This window comes from Tachyglossus aculeatus, chromosome 21, assembly GCF_015852505.1.
Source record: "Tachyglossus aculeatus isolate mTacAcu1 chromosome 21, mTacAcu1.pri, whole genome shotgun sequence".
In the NCBI taxonomy this organism is placed as follows: domain Eukaryota; kingdom Metazoa; phylum Chordata; class Mammalia; order Monotremata; family Tachyglossidae; genus Tachyglossus; species Tachyglossus aculeatus.
In genome coordinates, this window is record NC_052086.1 from 16,037,368 (window position 1) to 16,049,421 (window position 12,054).

Genomic DNA, 12,054 nt, shown 5'->3' on the forward strand with positions numbered 1-12,054 from the left:
CATAACCACAAGGCAGCTGCATGGCTCCTGAGGCACTCGGACTTCCAAATGGCTCCATTTCCAATTCTGAAAAAAGTCACCTTTCAACCTGCCCACCCGTGTTTGACCTCATACACCAAGGTGACTTTGCTTAATGATCATGAGCCCTTTAGATGACAGGACTGAAGGGTGTCCATTGGCAATCTGTGATTCCTAATCCCATTAAACAGCTCTGAGGAGTTTCCACCTCTCTCATGTGTCTTCCGCCCAGATATCATGAATGATACGGAAATACACACAAATCCGAAATACGACCGAGGCCCTTTCCTTTTCTTGCATGACAGTTGGAGTCATGCATATGTGTTACTAGCCCCTTTGTGAAGTGTTCTGGAGAACAAGGGGAGTAAAGGGGAGTACAGTGAGGCAGCAGGGTCATTTTGGAGTTAACAAAGTAGTAGAGGTATTTGTGTGGGCACGGAAAAGGGAAAAAGAGGGTATGTCCCCGAGGCCAAACATCCCCCAGGGTTCTCTTTCTCCACAGAGGTGACTCTGAAACACAGCCACCTCTGCTTCTCCAGGCTGAAATGGCCCACAGGGTTTCAAAGAACATGCCCTCAACCTCACAGCACTTAAAGTACATTTCTTTATTTATATTAATGTCTGTCTCCCTCTTGATACTGTAAGCTCCTTGTGGCTAGGGAACATGTCTACCAATTCTACTGTACTCTCCCACACGCTTAAGCACACTGCTCTGCACAAAGTAAGCATGCACTCAATACCACCAATTGCATGGTTGATGCTATGACCTATTTGTGAGGAGGGTTACCAAAGTGCAAAGCATCTGTCCTGATTTTCCATGGCAGATTCTAAGGCCTAAAAATGTCACTCAAACTGAGATATGAGTTACTTCTTACATAATTACTCTAAGGAAAGGGAGACCGGGTTTCCTACCTCTTTGCCGAGGCCGGTGATTTGGCTACAATCACTGCATTCCTGTAATCTGGAATCTGTAGCAAATAACAGATGTCAAGTTTTATTGCCATGTCAGTTATGAATCTGTTCACATTAGCCTCTCAGTATCAGTAAAATGAAAGGTTCATCTGATCCCAAAGTGACAGTTTGTTGACGCTTCACAGAAAGCAGTGTTCACAGACGTGAAAGGTCAGGTGAAGAGAATCCTGACCTCCGAAAATGCAAGCATTTAAAACCTTTATTTTGGATAACATTTGTCTAGTTCAAAGTATATCTTAATAATGACTCAACTATGACATTTTTCCATTTCCATCAAAAACTACCTTCACTGGGGCATCCTTTCACTGGTGCTTAATTCTCTCCTTCTAACCTTCTGGAACTAAGAGAATCACCCAGAAACTAAACCACTGAAGAGATGAGATGTCCCTAAGGCAAACTGGTTCTGGTAAGCCAGTGGCTGCCTGACAATCCAAACGCCTTTCCCTACCTCCACCGTGGTCACTTCAGGATCTTTTTGGTGGGGGTCTAGGGCCAGTAGAGAGGGAGATTCCCTACAGGACAGCACATCCCCACACCTTAGTCTGGGCCCTGGCCATCTTCCAGCCTGGCCTAGTAGAAAGAGCATGCATGGGACTGGGAATCAAAGGATGTAGGTTCTAATTCCAGCTCTGCCACATGTCTGCTGTGTTACCTTGGGCAAGTTATTTCACTTCTCGGGGCCTGTTGCCCTGTCGGTGATATGGGGATCAAGACTGTGAACCCCCTGTGGGACAGGGACTGTGTCCAACCTGATTACGTTGTATCTACCCCAGTGCTTAGAACAGTGCTTGGTACACAGTAAGCACTTAAATACCACAATTATGATGATTATTATTACCTTCACCAGTACACAATCTCCCTTGGCAGGTGAGAGAGGATGAGGAATACAGGATGACTGCTTGTGGGTGGGAGCTGGGCAGGTCAGGGCCGCTCTAATATTACACACTTCCTGCTAATTTTGTTGCATATGGCACACTCCCAAGTACCTAATATGGTGCTCTGCACATCGTGAGTGCTCAGTGAATACCACTAATTGATTGACTCCTCTCTAAGGGCTCTGCTCCCCGGGCCTCTGTGTCATCTGGGGATTCAACAGGAGAATGAAGGCCCAGTGTATGCACTCTGCTGCTGCTTCTTTAATAGTTTCACTTTAGTTCTTCAGCTTTGACCAATAAACACCACATTTTTCAGAAGCTAGGCTTTTTCGTCCACCGTCGCAAAAATCCTATTGGCCAAGATACAGGATGATACACACAAAGGACCTCTTTAAAACAGCTAACAGAGTAACCCAGAAGCTTAAAAGACAACAGAAAAATGATGTGCCTCCCATCGTAAAAAAGCTGACCCTGCATGTAACCGATGAATAGAGTCACTATGGGAGGCCACTTTCACTGATAGGCAAGCTTCGAAAGGGCAAAAGACTTCCTCTACAAAGTTTGGAAAGCAAAATGTTAGCAGGTTTAGAGCACTGGCTAGAAGCGCACGACAAAGCAAGCTCACACTTCGACATTCATATTTATCCTTGGCACTTAGCCAAATAAATAATTAAATATATACCTAGCTCCATCTGACCTATTTCTGTTATTCTCTGTTAGATCCTTGTACATTCAGTTCATTCAATTATATTTATTAAGCACTTCTTGTTTTTCCTCCTGCTCCCACTCCTGGGAAATGGATTCGCTCTGCCCATCTTTCCCATTAGGTTGTAAATTTCTAGAGGTCAGGGACCGTGTCTTTTGTTTCCGGGGTACTCTTGGGAACGCCCTGCTCTGGAAATCAGGAGACCCTGGGTTCTAGTCCTGGTCCTGAATGTGGTTTGGCTCAGGTGGGCCAAGTCCACATACGTGCTTGCTCCTATGCCCCATGGGAACGTGGCTGGTGGAGACAAGAGCGTGACAGTGGCACGGCCCAGACCACCATCATTATCATTTCAACTCTAATCAATATCATTCTGAGTCTCAAGGGCAGGGTACACTGCCCAGCCGTGCCTGGCAGGAGACTCCCTATCCTTTCTCTCAAGCACAGACTACAGTGCTTGGCACATAGGAGGCATTCGATAAATATCCCTGGTGATGCGGATGGTGACGGTCGTTCCTCCTATAGAAAGTTCTGCAGCCCCACGGACGGACTTCACCAGTGAATAGGAGGGACAAGAAGGACCCAAGCCAAGTGGGCAAGATCCATGAGACTTGGGCGAAAACTATCAAGAGAGCTAATTAGAGAGCAAACCATTGGAGTGTAGTACAAATTAGACAGGACAGGAAAAGCTAACACAAGAAAAGAGATCCAATTTTACTAGGCAAATGAGGAGGATCAGAAGATAACACCTCCCAAATAGACAAGATGGGAAAACTGATCACTGATGAAAAAGAAAAGGTGCTATTTATTTTAAACTTCAGACCTCTACAGAAGAGCTCAAAGAACAATGTGAGCCTCTCTTGCGATAAATGCCTGGATTATCCCCAACTAGTGGAAGAAAAAGCAAAAGGACACCAGAGAAAACTCAATGAATTTAGATCAGCCAAGTCTGGTGGTTCCTAGAGAGCTTAAGAAATTGGCAAATCCTACTACAGAGCCATTAGTCATTATTTTTGAAGATTATATGACACAAGGACAAATGTATCAACTTGAAAAAAGGAATAAGGATGGCCTTGTTATCAGATCAGTCACCTTGCATCTTCATCTGCTAAGATACTAGAACAAATTACCCCACAGAGTGTTTTGTAACCACCTTGAAGAAGCAGAGATGAAAGTAATAACAGTGGCTTTAGGAAGACAGAATTATCCTCGGCCAATCTAATTATCTTCGTTGGTAGGCTGCAGGCTGCATAGATGTAATCTATCTAGCCTGCAGCAGGGCTTTTAAATTTCAGTCTGCAGACAATATGTTCCCCAAATTTGAAGAGGATGTGAAATTGGAAAATTTCAGAAAGCAGGAATAAAACTGAAAGCAACCTTTCTAAAGTATATAGCATCCAGTGCAAGGAAGCATAATTGGGCAAAAGCGCATTCATTCATTCAATTGTATTTATTGAGCGCTTACTGTGAGCAGAGCACTGTACTAAGCGCTTGGGAAGTACAAGTTGGCAACATATAGAGACGGTCCCTACCCAACAGCAGGCTCACAGTCTAGAAGGCAGAGACTGAATACCACACATGCAGGATATGGAAAGCATGGCTACCCACAAGTGCAACAGAGAGCGTCTATGAGGCTAAAGTTCATTCATTCAATCGTATTTATTGAGCGCTTACTGTGTGCAGAGCACTGTACTAAGCACTTGGGAAATACAAGTCAGCAACATATAGAGATGGTCCTTACCCAACAATGGGCTCACAGTCTAGGAGGGGGAGACACTCAACAGCTGAATAGACAGCCATATAGAGCTCAAATAATAAGAGTCAACCTAATGTCTGTCTGTCTGGATTAAAAGTAGGATGACATGCAAGCACCAAAAAGCAGCCTTCCACTACACTCTGTAATGGTCAAATATTTTGAATATTACGTACTAGACTGTAAGTTTATTGTGGGCAGGGAACATGATCACCAACTCTGTACTCTCCCAAGTGTTTAGTCCAGTGCTCTGCATGGAGTACGCACTCTAATACCACTGACTGATGTCCAGCTTTTATTACTTTGCTTTAAGTAGGATGCAGTGAAATTAAAGAAAGTTCAGGAAAAGGGGACAAAAATGACAAAAGGGATGGAAAGTGGGTCCTTCGATGAAAGATTAAATGAATTAATAATATAATGATGGCATTTATTAATCATTTACTATGTGCCAAGCACTGGGATAGATACAAGATAATCAGACAGGATATAATCCCTATTACAGAGGGCTTACAGCCAAAGAGGAATTTTATCCCCATTTTACAGATGATGAAACTGAAGCCAAAAGAAGTTGAGCGACTTGCCCAAGATCATACAGCAGGCAATTGGCAATGCAGGGACTAGAACTCAGGTCTCCCGACTCCCAGTCCTGTGTCCCTTCCACTAGGCCATGCTGTCTCCCACTATTAAAAGAGGACATAGGTGTAACACCCTAACTGTTTTTTTTTTCTATCAAAAGAAGCCCGAACCAGAAGAAAAGGGCTTATATTGAAGTTGGGGAGATTTTAGTTGCACATAAACTCGATGACCTTGGCGTGAGGCAGTGAAATTCCATCTCCGTTCCTGAAAATCTTCAAGATGATTTAGTTGTTCCCCTTCGGGGAGGCAGGAGACTGGATGGACCAGGAGATATCTTGAGGTCCCTTCAGCTCTTTGACCCTATGGGAACTTTTATCTTCTGCTTATAAAATACTTGATAAAAGTTTACTCAGAAAGTTGCCAGAAGGGAAAACTACATTCATGAGGAACCGAACTGTCCTCTAATTTTAAAGTATGTGATGGATTAAAATTACCTTAGTCTAAAGCAAAGAGAAAAATGCAGACAAAAGTTTAAATTTTAAAGGAGAATAGCATCCTACAAAACTATGTCAAGTTTCACTAAACTTCTTTTCCTGAATTTGGCAATGGATCAAAACAGAGCTCTCTCTCTCAGTTTTAGATACTACATAAAATGAAAAGACCCCAACAATGAGCTAATTTACCTCTTCTTGAATATACTGCAGTAGGAAGGGAGAAGCTCTTAGATTATCAACAGGAATGTTGAAGAAACCCTGTATTTCCTTCTGATGTAAATCCATGGTGATAAGGTGAGTCAGACCTTAGAAAATAAAAAGCAGATATGGATGCATACATGACAAAACGCCTCTGAAAAGCTGACTGTTCAAAGCTTCACTAAGAAGGGTACTAAAAATATACAACTTTCCTTCTCCTCGAGAAGCAGCGTGGCCTAGTGGGAAGAGCACAGGCCTGAAAGTCAGAGGATCTGGGTTCTAATCCCGGCTCTGCCACTTGCCCACGTGACCATGGAAAAATCACTTTACTTCCCCGTGCGTCAGTTTCTCACTTTTCAAATGGGGATGAAATAGCTGTTCTTTCTGTCTTTGAGATTATGAGCCCCATCTAGGGCAGGAACTCAGTCCAACTGATTATCTTGTACCTATCCCAGTGTTCAGTACAATGTTTGGCACATAGTAAGCATTTAAATACCACAACTGTTATCGTCATTTAGACTTTAGAGCCATATGCATTTCTTCGATAATATTGTGACAATCCCACAGGAGGTTTGGAAGTTCTTTGAAATGGGCAACATTTCAATAATTCTCACAGTGCTTGGCATACCTCTGCCTCAATGATCTACAGAAAGACTGTTATAAGCAACAATCCCCAAGAACCAAAACCAGGGGAGCAGAAAAATAAAATGGAAAGGAGATCTCTCTCTCTGTCTCTTACAGAACACAAGTCATGAGGATTATTAAAAGTGTGGATGGTACAATGAGAAAATTTGTCAGAGAAGCAAGCTTGCCCACAAAACATATGAGAAGGGAGATTTGGAGCAGAAAAGCAGAACTGTATGAAAGGATTACACCTTCCAGAGCACTGAATCCATTTTCCAGAGATTCAGTAAAGATTTGTTCATTTTTATGATGGATTTCAATTTTTACTGCAGAGGGCTTTTATTAGGAGGAGAAGGGGAAGGGACTTAAGTTTGTGTTTAATTTTAGGGTTGTTTTCTTTTAATTTTTATGAAGTAAAGTCTTTTAAAGAGTAATCTTTCTGAGAAATCATGTCATTCTACATAATGACTTGAATAGGAGGCTTAATTTTGTTCACATCAGTATATTTAAAAGTAAAACTAACACCACAATGTCCAACCCCAAATTGATTCCAAACCTTCTTACCAGCTTTGCACATCATTGAAGCCAACAATTTGGAGACAATAGAGCCCCGTTTTCTCATCTTACACTGCTTGCTGTATGGGAAGTAGGGAAGCACACCAATAATGCTTTTGGCACAGGAGGTTTTACAAGCATAGACCATGATCAGGAGTTCCATGATGGTAGTATTCACATCCCTGAAATGAAAAATTTCTAGTCTGAATCTATTCATTTACTTAAAAAAAAAATCCTTCAGCTGACTTCAGTGAGACATCTTTCTAATTTCCCCTTTATAACGGAATACCAATGGTGCATTGAATTGGACGTGCATTGTTCTAGGGCACAGTTAGAGGGTGTCATGCCATGCCAGAGGGGCACAGCCCAAAGTGATGTAACCTAGCCAACCACCTCGGTCATGAATATGTATTTATTTATGTACGTAAGTTAAAGTATGTTTCCCCTTCTAGACCGAAAGCTTGTTGTAAGCAGGGAATGTGTGTTTGTTTTGGTTTTGTACTCTCCCGAACACTTAGTAACAGTGCTTTGCACACACAGTAAGCACTCAGTATGATTGACTGAATGAATGAATGAATGAATGGCCACTTTTCTGGTGGCTCTGGGATTTCATAAGTTTCTGTCTTTGCTGCTCCCGGTAGGTCCCCGCTGCCTCCCCAATTTCCCACTGCTCGCCCCATCCACTCCTGCCTCTGCTAGGACAGGTGGTCCTTGAAACTCCACAGAATCCACACCCCGGGATAAAGAACAGAATCCTCTCCCCAACGGACTGGGGTCCAAGCCTGATTTGTCCCGGAAGACCTCATAGACAAACGACAGAGAAAGTGAATGAGGAGGAAACTCACTTGGGGGAAAACAGAGAAGGGGCACAGAGACCCCTAAGTGTCTAACCATCGAGACTACCACTAGTCACCTTTGGGAGTCAGTCAACTGTATTTACTGAGGCTTGACTGTGAGTCCCACAGAGAGCTTCTATGAAGCATTCTCTGAGGGGCCTTGAAGGAGAGAGAAGTATGTAGATTAACAGTGTTCATTCATTCCAGGAACTCAGTGTGGCTCGGAAAGGCCCAAAGGGAGAAAATAGCATAATCTGCTCACTCTAGTCACACTTTTAGCTTAATGCTGTCTGGTGCTTAAGGAATAAGTGTCACCTGGGGCACTGAACCCACAGAAGACTGTTATGCCCAGATAAAAGGGTCTAAAGGGTAGATTCAGGAGACGGGGACAGGGTTTTGCTACTTAGTGGCCTCCCACTCCTTACAGTCCTTCCCTGTGCTATGGAAGGATTCAGAATTTCTTTCAAATTCAGTGTTTTCTTCACTGCATTATCTCTGTATGGGCTACTCCTGAGAAAGGCATTGAAAGGAACCCTAGGAAGATTTCCAGGGCTGGCATCCCCCAATCTTGACCTCCCTGCCAAATCCACCCTTTAGTTACTGACACTTCCAATGGGACATCCCCCACTCTTAGTTAAAGGGAGTTCTCAAACACCTGGTACTATATTCCTCACGCCAAAGAACAAGGCTCTTATAGTACTCACTGCTCCCCCAGAGTCTGCCATTTGATTCAATATGGCTTAAACTAGGCCAAAAAGATAGTTTCAACATGAAAAGTATAAGTTTTGCGCTCCTTACTCTGAGAATGCACTATTTACATTACAGTATTATATTGCTAGGCACTCAATTCAATTTCCAAAATATATCCAAAGATCTCAAAATACACATTCTCTTAATATATTTCTCTATTATCTACTCAACTCATAAACTTTCAGTGCATGAGTATTGACCAACTATCATTTTGCTTTCCGCTATGCCCTAAATGACTCAAAATGAAAAGTTTCATTTTGGAACAGGCAAGTAAACAAGTCTCTTTATTTCTGCTTTTGAAATGGAAAAATGATCTCATGGCTTACAAAGTTCTGAAAAGACTATGAGATTCTGAGATGCTGTGTTCCTTTGTCAAAAAAGTGATTACCAAACTGCACTAAGTCTAAAAAAGAACATGGTGAAGACTGCACACAAATCAAAAGAATGTAAAGGCAGGTGCAAATTTCTTTACATACCAACAACAAAAAAAAATCAATATTCAGGGACCCTCCTGGGACACTACTTCACACTTCTAGCATCATTAGTAATTATTTACCACGGCAGTATATCTTAAATTTAAAAGAATAACTTTGTCCAAAGACTGAGATTTCCTTGAAGCACTTAAGATGGTAGCTACTCACTTTGAAATTGTTTGGATGATAAAAACATCTTTTCCTCTTACAGATTCTTGAATCTGTACTCTCGTTTCTGTCCGAAAAAAAAAAGGGAGAGCTTCAGTTGTTGAAAACACTGAAATTGAGAATAGCCTCAACTGCACTAAAGTTAAAAAAGTTTGGCAATGTATGGTTTGTCATGGTGAAAGTAACTGCATAAGATATATTTTCAGCCATGGGGGGGTGGGAGGAGACACGTGCGCAAATTTCACTACAATTTAAATACATACATATCTAAATATGTGACCCATTACATAAATTTATAGGTTCAAGAAATGAATAGCCTAAGAAAAAACATGAGTACACGTACATGTTCAGAATACAGTGTGTAGTTCTCTATACAGAGCAAAACTATGTTGTTGAAGATGATGCTTTTCTTCTTGAGATTTTTAGACCCAGAATAATCTAAGAAAACTGGTACATTCTCTTAATGCAACTTAATTGTTAACTTTCTCTCTACCCCTCAATGTGTTCCTATTCACCTCAAGAAACAGATTTCAGACAAAGGATCCCATATAATTCCCTCTGAACACTGACTTTTCCCAGAGTCTCTAATACACTCCTTTGTCTATGAGAAGAGAACAGTTTCAGGTTTTTATGTGATTTCTTTTGCTTTTTTTTTTGAGGAAAGGATTAGTATGACACAGATGGACAGAGGAGAGAGAAGAAAAGAGTGTTTTTAGATTAAGCCTATTTCATAAAATATTGTAAAGAATGGCCATCATTTCCACACTTGAAAGTTAAGAAAGCACCTACTGCTCCCTGGATGAAAACCAGGTATATAGATACCAGGATTTAAGAATAGAAGCTTGAGGGAAGCAACACTGACTACTAGGAAGAATATGGGTCTGAGAGTCAGGAGACGTACTTTCTAATGCTGGCTCTGTCAATGCTGTGTGACCCTGGGAAGGTCACTTAACTTCTCTGTGCTTCAGCTACCTCATCTGTAAAATGGGGACTCAATATCTGTTCTCTCCCCTACACAGACTGTGAGCCCCACATGGGACAGGGGCTATGTCCAATCTGATTAACTTGTATCTACCACTGCGCTTCAAATAGTGCTTGGCATATAGTAAGCAGTTAAATACCATGATTATTATAATTATTATTTGTGTATATCAATAATAACTCACCTCTGTTTGGCTCCTGGTAAACCTGAACTTTACCCATCTCTACACCCAACCTCCTATCGTTGAAACAGAAGAAAATGGAGTTTAGATCAGAAAAGACAAAACTTCAAAGTCGGTAAGCTAGATATTCTTAACAGTTTAAGCTAGGTTCTTAGCTTTCCAATGAAACTTCCTACTTTTTCCCCAAATGTAACAGCAGTATATGAGAACCCAAAATTTTTTTCAGTTACACAATTTTTAAAAAATATTTTAAAAGAGACAACCAATAGCCTGTGCTAACTGTGAAGTTTACTCTCTTGAGCAGGACTAGCTGTATGAGTAGGGGATAGACTGGGGTCAGGCCCTTCAGAGTTTTTCATCAACCCTCCCGCTTTAGGAAGATGAAGGAATGGGGCAGCGGCCCCTCCCAAAAGGCCAAATGTGCCTCTTTAGGCCATAAAATGTATCTATTCCTAGCCAAAATGTAGAATACCATAGTACCACACCCAAGAACTGTATAGCTTGGACTACATATGGCTCCAGCAATTGTCAGCTGTGTGACTTTGGGCAAGTCACTTAACTTCTCTGGCCTCAGTTACCTCATCTGTAAAATGGGGATTAAGACTGTGAGCCCCCGTGGGACAACCTGATCACCTTGTAACCTACCCAGCGCTTAGAACAGTGCTTTGCACATAGTAAGCGCTTAAAAATGCCATCATAAAAAAAATATTCTGACAGGGTTATTTTGTTGTCAGGCTTTTAGATAAACTTCGAGTGGTTTAAGACTGGAAGCGAGACTGTGTCCTACTTATCTCATATCTACCCCAGTATCTAGCACATAGTATTTAACAAATACCACAATTATTATTATTATTACTCTTTCTTCTTCGATGAGGTCAAAGGCTCCCAGACACTGTACTACACCAAGATTTTATTTCCAAAAAATGTTAAGTGATAATGAACATTTGCCTTGAAAATCATACTTCCCCTTAGTCTTAATCTTTAATCCTAATCCTCAAATGAAATTCGAGCCAAAGGGAATAAGAACTTTACTTACTCGGCAATTTTCTTTGATAGTTCCATACAAGAGGAATTTGAATTTGCTGAAAACAGCACCAAGCCACCCTTCGTTATATTCATGTTGGCTCCTAGTTCAGGTGGTGTCTCACAAAACATCAAAACCTAATTTGGGTTTTCAATTTCAAGAATACTGGAAAAAAAGATTTTTTTTATTCAAAATCATTGCATTTTAATTATAGAAACACTACCATTTCTTAATAGAGCAACTGAACTGAAGCAACCTGGACCTCACTCAGAATACCATTTTTAAACATTCAAGACACATGCACATGCAAATTAAATATTCATTAGAATTTCAGGGATGCTCTATTCACTGAGGTTCTGTTATTCCATGATTTCAATATTTTGGGGAGATGGAGGAGATTCATTCAGTCACTCATTCAGTTCATTCATTCAATCGTATTTATCGAGCGCTTCCTGTGTGCAGAGCACTGCAATAAGCATGTGGGAAGTACAAATCGGCAACATATAGGGATGGTCCCTACCCAACAACGGGCTCACAGTCTAGAAGGGGGAAGCAGAACAAAACAAAACAAGTAGGCAGGTGTCAATACCATCAGAATAAATAGAATTATAGCTATATACACATAATTAATGAAATATGTGCAAATGTACACAAGTACTGTGGGGAGGGGAATGGGGTAGGGCAGAGGGAGGGAGGAGGAGAGGAAATGAGGGGGCTCAGTCTGAGATAAAGAATATACTTACAAGAAAGGTGGAGATTAAACACTCTAAGCTCAGTTAAACTGAAGTTGCGACAATGTCCTGCTGAACAACCTGTGAAATCAACAATGGTGCCGCTGTCATCCTTTGACGTCAACCTTTCTCCTGGATGGA

The 12,054-nt window shown here is 41.4% G+C and overlaps 1 protein-coding gene across 2 annotated transcripts in view; it reads right to left on the bottom strand.

Annotated features, from left to right (window-relative positions):
* PRPSAP2 (phosphoribosyl pyrophosphate synthetase associated protein 2) overlaps positions 1 to 12,054 on the bottom strand; it is a 59,932-nt gene that overhangs the window by 14,730 nt on the left and 33,148 nt on the right. For both annotated transcript variants that reach the window (XM_038763320.1, XM_038763321.1), the window contains 7 exons: positions 11,926 to 12,045; positions 11,195 to 11,347; positions 10,162 to 10,214; positions 8,996 to 9,062; positions 6,778 to 6,950; positions 5,581 to 5,696; positions 931 to 986 (listed from right to left, as the gene is read on the bottom strand). In XM_038763320.1, coding sequence (XP_038619248.1) covers positions 931 to 986; positions 5,581 to 5,696; positions 6,778 to 6,950; positions 8,996 to 9,062; positions 10,162 to 10,214; positions 11,195 to 11,313 — 584 coding nt within the window. In that variant the 5' untranslated portion in view covers positions 11,314 to 11,347; positions 11,926 to 12,045. The remainder of the gene's footprint in view (positions 1 to 930; positions 987 to 5,580; positions 5,697 to 6,777; positions 6,951 to 8,995; positions 9,063 to 10,161; positions 10,215 to 11,194; positions 11,348 to 11,925; positions 12,046 to 12,054) is intronic.